The sequence below is a fragment of the Crocodylus porosus genome, unplaced genomic scaffold (genome assembly GCF_001723895.1).
Source record: "Crocodylus porosus isolate Cpor-Errol unplaced genomic scaffold, CroPor_comp1, whole genome shotgun sequence".
In the NCBI taxonomy this organism is placed as follows: domain Eukaryota; kingdom Metazoa; phylum Chordata; order Crocodylia; family Crocodylidae; genus Crocodylus; species Crocodylus porosus.
The window spans coordinates 1,086,801-1,105,237 of record NW_017728923.1 but is presented as its reverse complement, the minus strand read 5'-3'; the positions used below and the strand labels follow the sequence as shown (position 1 = coordinate 1,105,237).

At 44.7% G+C, this 18,437-nt stretch overlaps 2 protein-coding genes across 4 annotated transcripts in view; one reads left to right on the top strand and one right to left on the bottom strand.

Moving 5' to 3' along the window:
• Positions 1-644: 644 nt before the first annotated feature.
• Positions 645-14,475, bottom strand: LOC109313374 (WW domain-binding protein 2-like). 3 transcript variants are annotated; one of them, XM_019539865.1, is made up of 8 exons: positions 12,980-14,472; positions 11,000-11,108; positions 9,531-9,651; positions 8,558-8,647; positions 6,413-6,499; positions 5,228-5,323; positions 2,468-2,552; positions 645-1,052 (listed from the first exon to the last, which is right to left on the bottom strand). In XM_019539865.1, the coding sequence occupies exons 1-7, from the start codon at positions 13,030-13,032 to the stop codon at positions 2,485-2,487; spliced, it is 624 nt and encodes a 207-aa protein (XP_019395410.1). In that variant the 5' UTR covers positions 13,033-14,472; the 3' UTR covers positions 645-1,052; positions 2,468-2,484. The 3 variants fall into 3 exon arrangements, with proteins under 3 accessions (XP_019395410.1, XP_019395409.1, XP_019395411.1); XM_019539864.1 differs by lacking the exon at positions 645-1,052 and having other exon boundaries at positions 2,038-2,552; positions 12,980-14,471; XM_019539866.1 differs by lacking the exons at positions 645-1,052; positions 8,558-8,647 and having other exon boundaries at positions 2,038-2,552; positions 12,980-14,475.
• Positions 14,476-14,596: 121 nt separating this feature from the next.
• The window catches only part of CCDC78 (coiled-coil domain containing 78), a 34,914-nt gene continuing 31,073 nt past the window's right edge, over positions 14,597-18,437 (top strand). Inside the window, 4 exon segments of the mRNA XM_019539868.1 lie at positions 14,597-15,058; positions 15,726-15,934; positions 15,937-15,964; positions 17,025-17,190. Of these exon segments, the coding sequence (XP_019395413.1) occupies positions 14,934-15,058; positions 15,726-15,934; positions 15,937-15,964; positions 17,025-17,190 (528 nt within the window). The 5' untranslated portion in view covers positions 14,597-14,933.

The window sequence follows — 18,437 nt, the reverse complement described above, 5'->3', positions numbered from 1 at the left end:
TCAAATAAGAGTGTTGCCTTGGGCACCTCCAAGAATATCAGGGAATTCCTGAGAAGTAAGATTTCCTTCATGTGGAAGGCCTTGTTATACCAGGAGTTATGCATAAGCAGTGCTAGTTCAAATCTGGCTAAGATTTGTTAGTGATAAGAAGCCACTAATATCTGGCAACTGATTGTGAAATGAGTTAGTGGTCTGAATCCAATTTCCAGTGAACAAATATCCACATCACCCACACAGCTGGCACGAAGCAGGAGAGAAACCAAGGATGCAGAGCTAATTATTAGTATAGGATGCCTCCCTTCCATCCTAGGACTACGAGGGATAGTGGACACAGGAGATAGTGGGGCTGACTCCCCCAGTCACAGCAGCAGAGAAATTCCACTTCCCAGGAGTAATTCCCCATTTCCCAGCTCCAACCATTTTGTGCCACTTCATTGATGCAAAGCAGCCATGGCAGACTGCAAACCCTGGCCCTTTCTATACTAGTCAATTGATTTTGCTGACCCCTGAAGTACTCATGTAAGAGAGTTTCTCTCTAGTGTTATAAGGCCATCCCTTAAGGCAGAAGATTCTGTTCATTGTATAGCATGGAACCAGGGCTCTCAAGATATCTTTGCTTTAGGCTACTTGTGACTGTTTCCAGTGATCACCTCTTCATCTTAAATTTGGGGCAGTAATAACTCTTTACATTTTGTCCAAGAATCTCAAAGGAACTTGTCTGCGCTGATGCTTATTCTCTTCCTGTGCCATCACTACCATTATACCTGTTCTATTAGTAGAGAAGCTGAGGCATGAACATGTCTTGCCTAAGGCCATAGAATAGGCCAGTTAGAATCCAGGTTTCCTGGTACCTGGGCATATGATCAGCTCTTGTATTATGCACAGGCCTGATACATGGGCTGTTTGTGTATAAATTGTTCATGTATCACAGGGCAAGGAAGGCAGGTGAAGAAAAGCCAAATAGAGAAAGAGTACACAGAATCCATCTCAGGCAAGTAATCGGCTCTAATTTTAATATTCCACAGACATACATGGCTCCAGCTCCATGTGATCTGGAAGGGAAAAGGAATATAGTCACAGTTAAAGAGTCGTGGCCCATCCTGCAACAGCCAGATCCCAGGTGCAGTGCTGCTGAAATACCAGTCACTTGGTCTGAGTGAGATTTGTTAGGCTGCCTGTGTGTTCAGGTTGATAGTTTAAGTCAGACACACAGTCAGGGACTCTGACCTACATCAGCAGAGCTGCCTGGGGGGCCTGAGTTACCACACAGAGTCCCTGCAGGCAAACAGGGACACACAAATACTGCTTTTCTTCTGAGGTGCTCAAAGCTCTGGGGTCACCTTATCAAGCTTTACAGCTGGCAAAAGTGGGGGAATGGCACAGTGCCTTCTCTGTAAACTGGCTCATCACAAGCATGTCTTACCCAATGAAGCATGTACTTCATTTGGCTCCCAGGCAGCCTTTGATGCCAGTTTAAGATCTCATCACAAGTTTTAAAGAATCGAGCCATGGTTAATTAAAGGTCAGATTTTGCTCCGAGAGCCAACACAAGAGCTGTGCTTCTTTGCAGATCAAAAAGTGCCTAAGGAAGTTTGTGAGAAGTGGAGGCAAAGACTCAGCTAGGGAACAAACTTCCAGAGATTAGACCTGACCATCTTTAGGAAATGCTGCTAAACCTTTCTGCTACCTTTAGAATAATACAGTGCTGCCCCCTCCCTTCACCCCCAGTCAAACATTCAATTTAAAACCCATAAAAAAAGTAAATGAATACAATTCAATAAAAGGAACCCCTAAAAGCCTACTGTAAGTGGAGTGCTCACTCTCAAAAAGGCAGAAGTGCTAGAAAGTTCATGAAGCCAGCTACAAACTTTGCCTGACTTATATGTGCAAGTATATTTAAATACTACAGTGTGGGCAGCCATTAAACCCCTAAAGTCAGTAATTAATGAGACGGATACAGGGCATGATTTGCCCAGTAACATCAAGAATTAATATCAAACTGGGAATACTGACTGCTATATATTTTAAGCAGTCTGTCCTCTTTACATTCCAGACCAACTATATAGCATTGTTCTGGAGGCTGGTGCTGGTGCTGTTTACCAAGCTTGTTCATAGGGACAAGATGTGTTTTCCAATCAAATTAAATTAAATACAGTCCAGTTCTGAAGTCTGCATATGTGCAAGAGTGTAGGGGCAAAGGTGTAATTGAGATAAGATGCCTTAGTAGCTGGCCAAGTTCTTGGAATATGGTTTGGGGATTAAACAAAACAGTTGCAAAGATGAGGCAGAGGCAAATCTGAGGTTGCAGTGAGGTGGGAGGCACTCTGGAAGGCATGGGGACAGAGCAGCTTGTCAGGGGACAAATCCAGCTTTGAGACTGGGATGCTATTTTCACTGGCCCATTGTTGGGGGATGAGGGGTAAATGGAAGAGAGAAAGCAAGAGATGCTAGGTTTGTGTGTCTGTACATTTCTGTGTTGGTTCTTCAGTCCTGCCTGTCTGTCTGCTCATGGGTTCTCTGGGTCCTGCAGCGGCAACAACCCTCCTGGCTCTCTGATAAATACAAGAGAAAAGCAGAGATGCTGTTACTGTCTTGCATGACTGCCCCCAAGATGGAGGTTAGTCCCCCCTACAACAGAGGATCCAAACAGCAACACAGTTTAGGGACATTAAGGACAAGTTTTCAGTCCATTCTTTTTAGCAAACCAGACCCTTAGACCCAACCCCCTCCTTGAATATTTAAGTAAGTTCTGATCTGGTCTGGATCCAAACTTTATGGCCTAGACCCACCTGTTATAACAACAGAGCAGACTAGGTAGGCCAGTACTGTGCGCCTGCCATGTGCCTATACCCTGGGGCTGAACCATGGAAACAGAACCCCTTCCATGGATAGATGGTTTCTAAGGTTTTGCTCTAAAGCCCTGGTTGGAATTGATTGAGTTAGGGATGGTCTCACTTTGACCAGGCGGTTGGACTAGATGTGACCTCCTAAGGTCCCTTCCTCATGTTCTATGATTCTATACAGGCCTATGTGCTCCCTGCTGTACAGCTCTGAGGGTGTTGGATGGAGTTATACTGTGGTCTGTTTATAGAACCTACTACAATATTTCATGCCTAGAATGTCCCCATTCCTTCCTCTAAAGACTGTTACTGTAGTATTTACTGTGGTGTGCTTGTTGTTCAGCTGCTACCAGGGGCCAGTGTCTCTCAAGGCCTACTGTGCGACACATTTAGATAGAAGGCTTGAATCTGTGCTTACAATGCAACTAATATACTACCAGGAGCTCAAACAGTTTGGGTGGACCATTTAAATTACCTAATGCATAGAAGTAATACTAAATTGTCACCTATTGATGCAGGCAAACGGGGCCTTCTCACTAGTATAAAAATGGAGCAGACATGAAACTTGTAAATAGAAACTGGTGTGGACTTACCCCAGGAAGAAAAGCAGTAAAAATACTGACTCTGCACAGTGATACTGGGGTGTAAAGGTTTGTTCTACAAAAATAGGCTAATACCAGTTCTCCCACTATCTTGGAGTGAGGCTTTTGTCATTGTGCCAGTTGTGCAGAGTAACTGGTCATCTCTCTGCTGCAGATGCTGGTGTGCTTTTATATTCATTTGCAAAACTGGTGTCGGTTACACCAGGGTAACTCTTTGTGTGCCCAGGCTCCAGAGGACTTAAAATATTTTATTAAGCATCAGCGACTGTGAGCTGGGCAGGGACATGGCCTTAAAATGGTAAGAGATTCTTTGGGCTGATCTCTTCCAAGCTAGCCTCCTCCCCATTAATGCTGTATCCCGAGTACAATTCTCATGTTGCACAAGTGAAGCAGAATGGTGCCTACCCTTTTTTTTGAGGGAGAGGTGGCTGCTCTGAGGAAAAGCAGCCTTGGTACCCAGGCAATGGTACAGTTTCTAGGGCTGACACAGGCCGTGCTGCCCTAACTCTGCAGCTACATGGGTACGTATCCCAGCTTAAAAGAGCAACGTGCTATTCCACATGGAAAAAACATGTACTTAGTACACATTCAAATTAGATAAATCTAACAATTGTATATATTCAGGCCAGCCCTGCTGCTTTAATATGGAAATATTACATCTACTGAACATAGTCAAAATATGTCACGTTTCTTCTGTTATATAGTCATTATGGAAAGAATGTCCAAAAATGACTTATGATTTTATATGTCCTTTTGCATGCTCATTTTCAAAGGATAGTTGGATCAGTGTTTTCTGAAAAACAGCACTTTTAAGACATCACAAACTAGATTCCCAAAATCTTTTGTGTGTGCAATGCCTCTTTCGGTGGGGCCTCAAATCTGACTGGGGAGGTTGGTTGCTACTGAAAGACAGGTGGTAAATAAGATTAATGAACTGGTATGCAGTGAAAGACATGCAAACTGTCTCAAAATCCATAATAAAATGCAAGGTTGAGACTGAACTAATCATGACTCCACAAGCTTCCCCCTTCCACGGCCCTTTGATATAAGCCTTTCTGCTGCAATTTCTCCTCCACAAATGAATGTCACATAAATGGTCATCAAAAAAAAAAAAGATGGCCCTAAGCTGATTGAGTTAGTCAGATTCATGTCCCATTTCTATGCATTGTGTTGAGCTACAAGCAAATATCATGCAAACCTGTATTAAACATATGTGGGGAAAGTGACAAGGGTAATGTTTTTAATTAGTTTTTGCATCTGGGTTAAAAGGTATTTATAATGAATCTTGCAAAATATTTTTGTATCTTGAAAATAATGTCTCTGTTGTCAGGGAAACCAGAGATATTACTGCTTAAAGTGAACTGAAAAGGAAAAAAGATGTTTGTGTTTTAATACAATGTTAACATAGCATTCCCAGCACATTTATGTAACCTATCTATGCTGTATTTATGTTTCATTATATTTGTCTTCAATAGATCATGCATTTTTCATTGTTGTAAACTGATGCTGATGACCCTTGCTGCTTGATAGATGAGGAAAGTGAGGAGCTGAGCTTGAGCCTGCTTGCACTTAAATACAGGGACTACATTATGGGTGCAACGGGAGGTTTCCCACTGTAGTGTGGGTGGATGGAGCCTCTGATGCATGTGAACAAGCTCTACCCTGGTGGATCATGCTGGGCTGGATGACCACCTGCCTAGCAAAGTGAAATGCAGCCAAGAGCCAGGTACCCAGAAAGGTGACTGACAGCTACGTGATGCTCTGTATACCATTGCACTGACCTACCTCTAGAGCTTGTCAACTCCACTTCAGAGTATGGGGGTGGTAATTCTGGTGGCCCAGGGTATGGAGGTGGCCAGCGTGGAAGTGGATTGAATAAACCTGCCAAAGAGAACAAACCTTTTAGCCTCTTGGATGGAAACAACAACCACAGCTTAAATGAAGCCTCCACCCAGCCCTCTCTTGTCTGGTGCTAACTTGGTGGCTGTCTTGTGTGAGCAACTGAACTGAACCTCCCGAATTAGACAGTAACTTCTCTCTCACAAATATTTTATAGTACCAATTTCTGATGCACATGGAAGCTTCTTTTAGTAGCTCCCCTTTTGCCAACATAGTCTGGTTAGCTCTGAAGAAACTTGAACCAACCTCACAGAAATGCTTATAGAATGCAAGTTCCTCTGACAAGGTTTCCCAAGATAAGCTTTATTATTGCCTTCTGTTCTCAAGCTCTGATTCTGTGTGGTGAGGCAACAAATGCCCTTAGATCCCCCTGGCATCTGCGGGAAGTGAGTTCTCTCTTTGCAGGACTGGGCTCCAACTATAGTTCTCTGACTACAACAAATGTGACAGTTGTTAGCCAGGCTGCTTTATGAACTACTAGAAGGCACTCAGACTGCAGTGATGACAGTGGCATAAGAATTACAGAAGAGAGAATAGAATGTGGGGCCAAACTGATCACTGAGGCCAGTAGGAACTGTACAGGTGCATTTGAGGTGGCATTTAGGAAAGCATGGTTGCACCTGGCCCAGACTTGAATGAAAACACTAACATAGCCCTTCTCATATTCAGGAAAGAATGAGCCATTCACATCAGTGGGGATATTGCTGCTGAAACATCTCAGGTGAGTAGCCTGAAAGGACATGGAGACTGGGTCTGATCCAGTGCCCTTGAAAGGGGCTGGGTTGGTGCAAGTGCTAAGGTGCATGGTTGATAGCCCAGAGGTCACAAGTTTGGGGCCACAGCAGAAGTGCTCATGGTTCAGCCCAGTCAGATTCCAACAAGTATGTAAATTCTGCTAAATACCTTGTCACACAAGGGCACAAAGAAGGGGGAAGAAAGTGCCCTTGAAGGCATTGGAGAGGATTCAGTTGACTTTTGTGAGCTTTGAATGGAGCCTTTGGTTTTTCTCTCTGTCTTCTGATGAAGGGTTGGGCACATTTCATTTAAGGATAACAACATTTCCATGCTTACGGGGAGCTCGAGGTGCTGATGGGTAGGCATAGGTGTAGATCGAGGCAGTTGGATACTCCTGGAGATTACTGGCTTCTCTTAATATATCTGTTTTAATAAATAGAAGATGAATCACATTAGTAAACGTAAACTCCTTGCATGGATCTTATGCTTTTTACCTACAAACCTCAAAGTGCTTTGCAAGAATGAATCTGGCTATTGGAGGCATTGATCACCTTGATATCAAGGCAATGAACTTTTCTAGATGCAAGGAGAAGGTGCTGGACTGAGTTGGTATGGGGTAGGATGTAGATCTGATATTTTCTGGAGGCTGCATGTGATTCTGCATAATGTAACTTCTCACTTAAAAACTAATGACATTTCCAGAGGTTCTAGTTTGGAAGACAACCTTATGAATATGAAGCAGCCACAAGGGAAGAAAAAAATAAGTAGGAAGAAAACCCCCTGGGGCAGATGCAGGAGGTGGAAATTGGAGGGAAAGTCCAGAGGCCCTGGCTGCTGCTGCAGCCAGAGTGAAAGGGGGAGGGAGGGATGGCTGGGAGCTCAGGAGCAATAGATATACCCCTTGTAGACCACATACAGCCAGCAGGCTGCCAGTTGGTCAGTGCTGTGATAAATAATTTCCCTTTTTTGTATTTAAACCCCTCTTGTATGTGAGGATCAAGATCTGTATATCAGATACTCAGCTTGTCTCATCCACATCTAAGATCATTGTTATGTATTCAGTGTAGTTATTATTGTCATGCAAATTGTTTCATGCTAAACATAAAGTTCATTCAGGGGTTTGGGAAATGCAGCTAGCGTTCCATTCATTCCTGGGAATATTAATTACCTTGATGAGTATTCTATATAACTTGCATAAAACACTGCCCTTAAAATTCCTGCTTAACCAGTTCCACTAGCTATAGCCACAGAAGAATGATGAGTTTCCTGACATGTGAATTGCACCATAAACAAACCTAGAGCTACAGCATCCTCATGGAAAAGGGCTGTCATTAGACAGCCTAAGCAAGTTAGGCACCACTGGATCTTGGAATGAAATTCCCAATTTTGAAAAATCTTAGTTTGTGAATTCCTGGGAGATGAGGGCTCTTTCTAAGCAAGCAAAGGAAAAATTACTATAGGGCAGGGGTAGACAAAGTTTTGTGGCTAGAGTGCCAAAAACACCACAATATCTACCTTGGAAGGTGCTGGAGTGCCGACATGCCGGAACCTGAAGCAGCTGTTCGCAGCCTCCCGGCTGCAGTCATCAGCCCACAGAGCCCAGTCTGCTTGCAGCCTCCCAGCTGCCTGTTGGGCGCAACCTAGGCTCCGTGGCTGGCAGCAGCTGCTTAGAGCCCATCCTAGCAGTGGTGTGCCAAGCAAAATGGCCTTGTGTGCCATGCTGGGCACACGTGCTGGGGGTCGCTGACCCCTGCTATAGGGCATGACAAAGTGCCAGGCTTTGCACTGGAGTCTGCTTCTGTCAGTGGACTGGACTAGTGTCCCTGAGAAAGCAAGTTCATGCCAGGGCTGGCATACGGTTTGCTAGTGCCACAACGTTCTTTCCCTACTGTAAATGATGTGGTTGTATCACACAGAGGTATGCTAGGATCTGGGATTGTGAATGATGAATTCAAGAGAGGATAATTGACTTGGGGTAAAATTATTCTAATTTAGTGGCACTGGAGGAGCAGACTCATCGGTGTATGCAAGGGAGTCAGGCACCTTGAGAATGACCATGTAAGATCTACAAAACTAGTGCAGAGGAGCTGTAAAGACATCCAGACTGGGATGCTGTAAAAGTAGCAAATATAAACCCTCTGTGTGCCAATACGCAAACACAAGAGACACAAAGCTGGTGCCAAGCTGTAGTGTTTGGTATTTTATATTGCACTTCTTCGTTGTATCCTTTATCTATATTGGCTTTATAGGGCTGAATTGTGGTACTCTGGCAGTGATCTGGGGCATCTGACAACACAAGTAGTTCTACTGGCTTCTGTGGGATTGTTCATGAATATACTTTTAAATGAGAACGAAGGTGGTAGAATCTGGCCCTTGTATTGGAAGCTCAATGCACTCAGTACTCAAGCTTCTTCAATGCACATACACTATACTTCTAAAATTACATGGAGAAGAAAGCAGCTTGACTGTCCAGGACCTCACCTGCTGAGGATAAGTTTTTTATCATGTTCAGGCAATCGCTGGCTCCATACAGAAAGATGAATTTGAAGGTGAGAACACCTTGGTTGGAAGCTAAGAGGATGAGATGGTGAGAATTAGTGAAGTCAGCTGACATTCCTGCACTGGATACATTTCCTCTCTCCACACACTGCTATGTTGTATATTTTTCCTCATCTCTTTGTACCTAATTGTTTTTTCTGCTCTTCCCTCCTGCAGTACCTTTCCCCACCAGCCCACAGGCATGAATGAACAACACCTGTGAAGCAATCCTTACCTTGTCCGAAAAGTAATGTTACAAAAGGGCATGACTAGGCATTTGTAGATCGTATCTATTCTTTGAGTGGGTCTTAGGTAATGTTCTTTTGGACTTCTCCTTCAAGGATGTAAAACCTCTGTACGGTCACCGCTTAGGTCTTATAACATGCCTGCATAGTGGGGATCATTATCCCCAGGACTGAAGTGAAGCACAGAAGAGGCTTGTCCTCTTGTGCAGGTAGTGGAATATCAGGGTTCTAGTTCCAAAGAATCTGTTGCAACTAGGTACTTAATGATTCCTCTATCGTGTGGAAGGACACTGACACCCAGTGAGCCAGCTGCACTTATCCTAGGCAAACATCCTGATGTTTATTCTGATACGTGTGTGTCTATTTGAGCACAAAGTGTTTTCCTTATTAACTGAAAATTATAGCTGATGGATTCAAGATTTATGGATGTCCCAATTCCTTCATCCCAGCCCTTGCTTCCCATTTATAGAAGACAGCAGGAATCAGATGCAATACCAGCTCAGTGTACCTGATGAGTCATCTAAATCCCCTTTCCTACAGTGGTTATGAAAACACAAATGTATGCGGCCTTCTGGTTAATACACCCACATTGAGTCCACCTGCCTCTCCTCACTTGAAGTGAACATGAAAGTGATTTGTGGTGGTTGTGGATATAAAAATATGACACATACTAATAGTTCCTGTGACATATTGCTGCTTGGAGCTTGCCTCTTCCCCTAGCACGCAGTCCTCCAGAAGCTGAAGTGGAAAACGGACAGTTGTGGAGCCCTTGTCCTTGTGCTGGAATATTATCTAGGGAAATGGAGATACAAACTGCGTCAGGAAGAGGATGGCTTTGGCTGGTGGTATCTACTTAGGAAGTGTGGGAACCATAAGGGAAGAAAGGCTGAGGAAACCCACTGCCAGTACTGGAGATGATGAGCCAGAGATAGTTAAACAACTTGGACCAGGGCCAACCCATTACCCCAGTATATTTCTTGCTACACTGGTCCCCTGTAGTCAGGGGTCACATTACTCCCTGCCAAAAGTAATTATGAGAACAAATTTGGAAGTGAATGAAAATCATGGAAGTGTCAGAAAGTGGTATGGATGGGACCTCCTAACAGAACCGAAGACTGTGAGTCTCACCCCTAATAGGAGCAAAGGTAAGATCTACCTCTTGGTAACACCATTTCCAGGATATTGCTTGCTCTCCAGAACTAATAATCCATTCTATGGTATAGATGGTGACCAATGAGTGCACCATGATGTGTTTTTTCCTTGACAAGCAGCAATCACATATTCAGTAGGAAAGAACTTTCTTTTAAATGAAAGGAAAGAACCAACATGGAACAAAAGAGACCGTGGTGCGTGAGTCTCCTCTGCAACATGCTACACATGAACTGAATGCAAAATGGTAGCTGCCTCCTGCAGGTTTAAAGGGAAAGTGTTCCAAAAATATACTAATAGTAGTTTGTTTAATGCAATGGGGGCCACAAATTAGCCCTGCACTCTCCTTAAGTGCCACTCTGATCTCCTTCCCCCATGCTCTTTCTTGTCTGTCCCCACACATACAGAGGCTACCTGGCACCCTGGTTTAAAGCACCATTTGCTGGGTAATAGCATGAGAGGCTTTATATTGGAAAGGTTTACTAGGCTAGTAAACCCCTCCTTTTGCAGATGCAAATTTAGTAACCTCAAAGGGTTACTAACCAACATGGCTTCTGTTAGTTCTCCCAGTACCTTTTGTGTTGTTATAGCTGTATCTATGCTAGGGCTGCACTGGCAAAAAAAAATAAAAATAAAAAAATAAAAATCAGCATGACCAACCAAGTGAGACAAACCTTTATTGTGTAGTTTTGACCTTATGGAATTAACTAGGTCTGTATTAATCTGTTCATAGAGGTACTGTAACTGCAGTTTAGCATTCTAGCTATTCAGACTGACTTCTAGGCAGCATCTCTAATCTTTTCCTTCTGTCATCCACACTTTTCACTCCAAAAGCCACGCTGATTTGTCCAGTGATGACATAGCTACACGACACAACAAACTTCAAGTCTATGCAAAGCCAGCTCATAACTTGTGTAATCTGCCAGCCTTTCAGGTATGACAGAGTTGGGCACAAGGTAAGTAACAGGATAGATGGAGTTTTGGTTCTTACTTTGTACTGGGTCAAATACAGCACACCTTTCTTTTCTCCTTGGAGCTCCTCTGGAAAGTTCGGCATCTCATCCAGCACTAGCAACACGTTACTGAAATGAGCTAGAACCCTGGAAATAAAACCCCACACACATTACCCTTAAAGAAGCAAATGTGATGGGGGAAATAAGATGCAACAAGCAGTTTTACCCTTGGCCTTTTTCCTTGCATATCACCTTTAGATATATTTGCTATTTGCTGAGGCCCAACTGTATAAGACGCTGAGTACTCTCCTGCAAGAGGCTGAGTGCCACTGATGCTGAAAGCTGCTCAGTATCTCATAGAATCAGGCAGTAAAGGGAAGTGAAAGCACCTGGGACTGATATACTGGTTCCCTGTTGCCTACATGTGGGGGGATTCAGTGGGCTTCTGAAAGTGGTTAAGCTTTTATCATTCTTATGGAAAACTCCCATAAATCCTCTGGTTCCAACTAGGCTGGGATTCATATTCAGTCTATCCTGGCTTCTGGTTGGAGTTTTCCCTTCCACCTGTAGAAAAACAATATAAAATACCATATAGGGCCTGAACCTGCAACTTTACTCATGTGAGCAATGCATACTCCTGCAACAAAATCAGGCAGCCCATGGAGAGGTGCAGGTCAGTCTCTTGAGGCCCTCCTCTGAAACCAGGTTAGATACTGCAGTTCCACCTCTTCAAAGTGCTTTAGGAACGCTAATTAGCAAGTACTGATTTGTTAACACTCCATTAAGCAAGAGCTCCAGGACCAGACCCCACAAGCTCTCCTAAAGTCAGCGAGTTCAAAAGGAGTCTCATCATCACCACTATGGTTGTTTAAAGTTGTTAAATTTCATGTTGGAATGAGCGTAGATGCCAAGAGATTTTCTAGTTAAGAAGTTTTTTTTCTACTTGTTTGCAAAGTTCTGTTATCCCACAGAAAAACTGATGCTCTATAACCAAGTTGTTAGTTGCACCATGATTGTGAAAAAAATGGCTCAAAAACCATGAGGCAAACTTTATTTTTAAATTCAGCACTAACAATTCAGTTTAGAATTTGACTCTTACATCAGCAATTTCAGTAGGAAGCACCATCTCCATTTTTTTTTCATGGGCTGGACTCAATGATCTTCTGAGGTCCCTTCCAGCCCTAATGTCTATGAAATCTATAAAAATGTAGATTCCAGAATGTCAGGCTGAATTTCAGTACTGGTTTCACTAATGCTAGTGCTAAAATGACTGTCTTTTTCCTGATGGCTACTTTCTTTTTTATACATCCAAGAGTTGCATTAGATCTCTTAATTGTGCTGTCTTACTAGCGACCCCTATTGAGCTGCTTGTTCAGTGTGACCCCCAGAGCTTTCTTGGAGCCCATTTTTCAGGGTGCAGTCCCCTACTCTACAACCTGACCTGCATGCCATTTTCTTAGCATTGGGTATCCAGGTTGTAGCTGTATTAGTTTAGAGGAAAAGGCAATCAGGACTTGAGTAGAGATGATATCTTTTATTAGACCAACAAGATTTTTGCAAAAAAAAAAAAAAAAATCAATTGCAATTAAAGAATTTGTTTTCAAAAATCTTGTTGATCTAATAAAATATGTCATCTCTACTAAGTTCTGATAAACTTTGCATTGGGCTATACCAACATGCATTTTGTTTGAATGGGCTTAGCTTACCAAGTGATTAAAAAATGCTCATCTGACTGCTCTGTCCTCATCATTATTTACTACTTTATCAAACTTGTTTAGTACATTACATCTGTAGTTACTTTATCTACCAAACTTGCGATTGCTTTCAGAGGTGGAGACAATAGATGCATGCCAAAAACTTCATGAAGGCTCTTAAATATGTAAGACATCTAATGTGGATTTCAGACCTTAACTATAGGTGTCAGAATGTGACCAAATGCACTCTGAGTGTTTGCTGGAATCCCACGTATTCTAGGGAGCCAGCCTGGGAACAGGAATATGGACAGGTATTTGTCTTACCTTTCCTCAGAGGAGTTTGTTGTCCTGGAGAATTGGTATCTGGTCACTTCCATTTGTGTTCATAGAAAGGCAAACTCTTCCTCTTTTATATTCAGTGGTGCACCCCACTCAAGGAGTGCTACCAGCAAAGTGAAGGACTCAGTGGCCAGCAGTTCTTTGTGATGTCAATAGATGAGGTAACATAACAAAGGCCTGAAAACTAGCATGGTCCTTGAACTATACAAGAGTATGGCTTTGCTTGGACTCAGGTAAGTGCTGGCATAAGCACCCAAAGCATGTGCAAAAAATTTCACTTTTTTACCTATGAATTTCACCTAAGTCCTGTCAGTCTCTTAGGAATACACAGTGCAGCTGTTTTGCATTTATGGATAAGGACCGTTCCCTTTATTAGTCTAAACCGTGTTACATTTCTGTAAAGGGGAGAAATGAATAATGGACACTTATAGTGCTACGCATAGGAAGGACAAATCAATGGTCTTAGGACTCAAGATTCATAGGTTTTTCCTTGGGTTGTGTTCCTGTGTACTTATCTGATCTGTGTTTTCATATCCATTAGGCCTTAAACTCTTCTGGGTTGGGCAAGCATTGGTCAGGGCTGATCTAGGAGTAGCTACGCTTATGTTCTACTATGGGTGTTTCCCACACTTCTGGTCTTTGCTGGTTCCATGGGGCCAGGAAGGATTTTTTACATCCTGCTGCTATGTCAGGGGATATGGGGCAGCAGGGGCTTCTGAGGAAGGTGAGCATTTGGTATTGGCTGCAGCCAAGGCGGGGGATTTTAACTGGGGTCTGCTAGTGCTCCTGCTGGGACTTAAACCCAAAGCCAACTGGCTAGAGGGTCTCTACCCCTCTGTTCCAGGTGAGACTGATGATCGCCACTGCATTTGGGGTTAGAAAGGAATTTTACTCCACAGTAACTTGGCAGGAGGGCAGGGTGGTTTGCTGGCCCCTGTAGCAGGAGGTGTGGTTCCCGTCCTTGCCTTGCTTGATTGTGTTTTAAGCCCCTTGTTGTACCACAGCACTGGCTATTTTGGTCCCACTCCTTTACCTGCAGCAGTTTACAGTCTTGGGACCAGTTTACAGTGTTGGTTGTGGTTCTCCTTGGAGCTGTATCTTAAGCCCCTTGTTGTACCACAGCACTGGCTGTAGTTTTGCTAACAGCTTTGGCCAGGGTGGTCAACCCCCGGTCCGAAAAACGTGGCGGGAGGGGAGCGGTGGCACCAAGCGCCAATCTCAGATGCCAAACGCTGGACCCCAGAGGGGCCCCGAGCACAGCGTGCCCTGGCCTGGTGCCCGGAGGTGGTCGAGGCCTGGTCCAGGCACACGGCGACTGGCTGGAGGTGCTGGGCCCGATCCCACCCCGGGAGCCAGGAGCGGAGCTGCCCTAGGGGGGACACCGGGTCTGCGTGGGGTGCTGCTGCCCCAGGTCCCTGGCGGAGCCTGTGATCAGCGCCGCCCGGGGACTGGGGGGTCGGGGCGAGTCCGGCCCGGCCCAGCCTTTGCGGCACGGCGCCCGCCCCCTCCGACGGCACCGGGACCCCGCGGACAGGCTCGCGGCTCAGCGGCGGGCTGTTCGGCTCCTCAGTCACTGGTCGTTTGTCCCTCCTGCCCTTCCGTCCAACACCGGGGGAGGCGGAGCGCGAAAGACGCACTTCCCTTCCGCGTGCACCTCCGCTCCTCTCTCGGAACTGCTGCGCGGCGCGGTTGTCATGGAGACAGGACCTGGCGTTATAGTCCGGGGGAAAGCGGTGGCGGGAGAGTAGCCAAGGGCAGAGCACAGTCGCGGCCTGGTCATTCCGACAGACCCCGGCCCGCGCTCAGCCGCAGCCCTTAGGGTCAGACGCTGCCTTCGCCCAACACCCGCCTCCACCTCCACCACCAGCGCCGCGGTTTCCGGCCTCGCTTGCCACAGCCTCAGCTTCCCGCTTGTCCCTCCGGCCCCAGCGTCCTTGGGATGAACGTTGATGTGGTTGGGAGGATCTGTCCAAGTAGGCCGGGGGAGCAGGAGCTCAGGGTGCACATCCCTTGGTCTGGAAAAGCTGTTTCTGCGGCCCCTGGTGGAGAAGGGATTTCATTTAGGTCCGGTGGAGCCACTGCCGCCTCTCCTGTTTTCTCCAGTCTTCCTGTCTTTCATCATGCCCCTTTCCTGAGCGTTTGTGACTCTACTGCTCTAGCTAGAGGAAGAGCTCTTCTTAGGCCTCCGGCAGAGCTGCCTTGGGATGATCTGTATGTGGAACTGCTGGTATCCTTGCAAAGGGATAGAAATTACCTTTGCAATGCGTGTGGTCTCTGGTGGGAGAGAGAAGCAGATCCCTCAATTTTTGGTGCATGTTGAGGGAGAGAAAGGACAGGATCATTCTCCCATTCTGCAGTTCCTCCTCTTTTTGCCACCATTAACTGCCCTGGTGCCTTCAAGCTCCAACGTTCGCTTTGCCCCTCGAAAATTCTGTCCCTGTATTAGTAGTCAAGCTTCACAAATGATTGTGACCTAGTGGGTTAGTGTTGGCTCCTTTTTAATAATCTGACTTCTGTCCCCCTGGTACTTCAGTCCACTCACCATAGAAGATACCAGCGTTACATATCCAGCATTAGAACTCTTGTGCTCCAAGATGTGCTTTTTTTCTTTTTCTTTCATACAAATTCTTGTTGATTGACAAGTGGGTTCCCACAGCTCTAGCAATTAATTCCCCATCACTCTTTTGAATAGTTTCCCAGACAATTCCTCCAACTCTTGCTCTCTGTTCAGTTTTCAGGAGCTGTTTGATGGTAGAGCCACCACACAAACTGTCTTCTTCAAGGCCTTGCAGCCGTTGCTGAGCATGTTTGCTGAGGGGATGAATGTGAACTTCATGACCTTCGGAGAGTCTGACTCCAAGAAGTGGCACTTACTGATGGGTGACAGAAGTGACCGTTCAGGCCTTATCCCTCTGATAATTGATTACCTATCTGGGGAGCTTTTACTGAAAAGAGATTAACAATTGGTGAGCACCAAAAATCTCCAATCAGTTCTTCAGCTCCTCCAGAACCAAACCAATTGCCTGGGGTACGCTCAGTGAATATGCTTGTTAAACACAACTGAGTCCTGTAGATGTCCACTAGCAACAAGGAACACTTACCTCCCTTCAGATGCAAAGGGACATGCATTCTTTTCAGAAATTCTTATCATGTTCACAGTGCTTATACAGGCATACCTCGTTTTATTGCGCTTCGCTTTATTGTGCTTCGCAGATATTGCGGTTTTTTGCAAATTGAAGGTTTGTGGCAACCCTGCCTCGAACAAGTTTATCGGCGCCATTTTTTCAACAGCATTTGCTCGCTTCGCATTTTTAGCAATAAAGTATTTTTTAATTAAGGTATGTACATTGTTTTTTTAGACATAATGCTATTGCACACTTAATAGACTACAGTATAGTGTAAACATAACTTTTATGTGCACTGGGAAACCAAAAAATTCGTGTGACTCGCTTTATTGCGATATTCGCTTTATTGCAGTGGTCTGGAACCGAACCTGCAATATCTCCGAGGTATGCCTGTATTAGGCCTACCATGGTGTGCTGTAGGGTGGCTGGCTGGGAGAAAGGGCTGAGTCACAAAGGCCTAGACTTCACATATTCACACTGTGGGCTGGATTTTCTGGTTCAATCTGTTATCTGGGTTTGAATTTTTACCACCCATCATAGTTTGGCACTCCTACCAAAGGTTTTATTTGCAAGTCTTATATAGTTTTTAAAAAGCTGTAACTGATTGCATAGTGCAGGAGAAAAAAACCCACACTAGCAATGGCATTTTAGCTTTTAGCAGGTAGTGAGTATGTCATTTATCAGACTCAGAGTTTATGACCTGAGATCCAAGCACTGTCATGATAAAGGCAGTGCACTCTGTCTATCCCAACATCTGTACATGGTTGTGTGAACTCGGCATTCCAGGAGCCTGTAGGTAGAAAGAGACTGGGAATAGCCATCCCTGTTTTAATTAGCTAATGAAATGACATGGTATTTTCCATTGCTTTTGCAGGAAGATAAGATATAATTGCATATTTCATTAGATTCTTCATCTCACAAAAGTGCCAGAATGGGCCTGCCATTTGGTCCCTTTCTATGTCCATGTATGAAATATATATTGAGGTGCTGAAAGATCTTCTCCAGAAACCTGGACCCGATACCACTAATTTAGAACTAGCATACTCTGCTCAAGATGGAGCCTATATCAAGGTAACTATTCCTTCTTTCTTCCTCTTTTTGTTTGATCTCTGTTTTTTGGCTTTAGGCTTGACCAGACACTGAGAAGTCACTCAGACTTGTTCTCTGGAATCAAGGGTTTTTCAAGGATTAATTATCACATGAGACAGTTTCTTGTCTAAACTCAAAAAGACTGATAGAGAAGAGATTAGGCAAATGAACATAACTCCTGGGTGTCAAAAAGTTGCATTTCTTTAGGTCTTCACAACTAATTAAAATTTTCTGGCTTTCACCTCCTGTCCTGCAACCCACCTTTATTTATGGTCTTACATCACAGCCTCCATTTCCCTCACTAAGGTTTCATATATGTGTGGGGATATACACCAGCCTAGTCATTGCTGACTGGCAGTTGGTGTAGCTGCACCATGTGTACAAAGGCAGACTAGATTTGGCATTGAGTTAATTGGGGATTATCCAGTTTATAACCAATTAGATCCATTGGGACAAACTTCTCCATGCTTACACTTAGACAAAATGCAACTACCCCAATGGGAGTTGGAGCTGTTGCTGGGTGTAGATAAGGCTTAGAAGAACTTGGCAAAGCCCTCTTTGAAGCTCACTGGTGCCACTCCAGTGGCCATTAGACAATCCAGGACATGCCCTAACACCTTTGGGGACATTACTGAATTTGAGCAAACAGATGGCCCTTGGAAGAACTAACTTTAAAATGTATTTTATGTCTGAATTTCCCTTTCTTTCCATACAACAACTCCTTTGGAAGAAGAAAGTTTGGGGAAGGTTACTCCTTCTCATCCCCTGGAACTTGGCCAGAGTTCTGTTGGATCCTGTATTATTTCCATTCCCCTGAAGGGAAAGGAAAGACTTTAGAGATCAAAAATGCAAACTGTCCTTTATTATTTGCTATCTCTGCTGTGTTATCTGGGGTTTGATGAATGACACATGAGCCTGAGCTATGAAATTTAAATCCAGATCCTGATATAAATTTACACCAATGTATACAGCAGGATTGGGCACAATATGGCTGTGGGGCAAATTTTGTCCACTGAAAGATTTTGTCCAGCCTGAGGCAGATCCCTTGGTCCCACTCAGCCCAAGCATGAGGGGCAGCCTGGGACATGGTACATGTGACTGGTCCTGCTCCCCCAGGCATGCAGTGGGGCAGTGGTAATGCAGCGGCTGGGCTTGATGCCCAGGTGCCCCTGCAGCAGTGACTTCTTCTGGCCACTGCCGGACCTGGCCCCATGGCACAGGCACTCTAG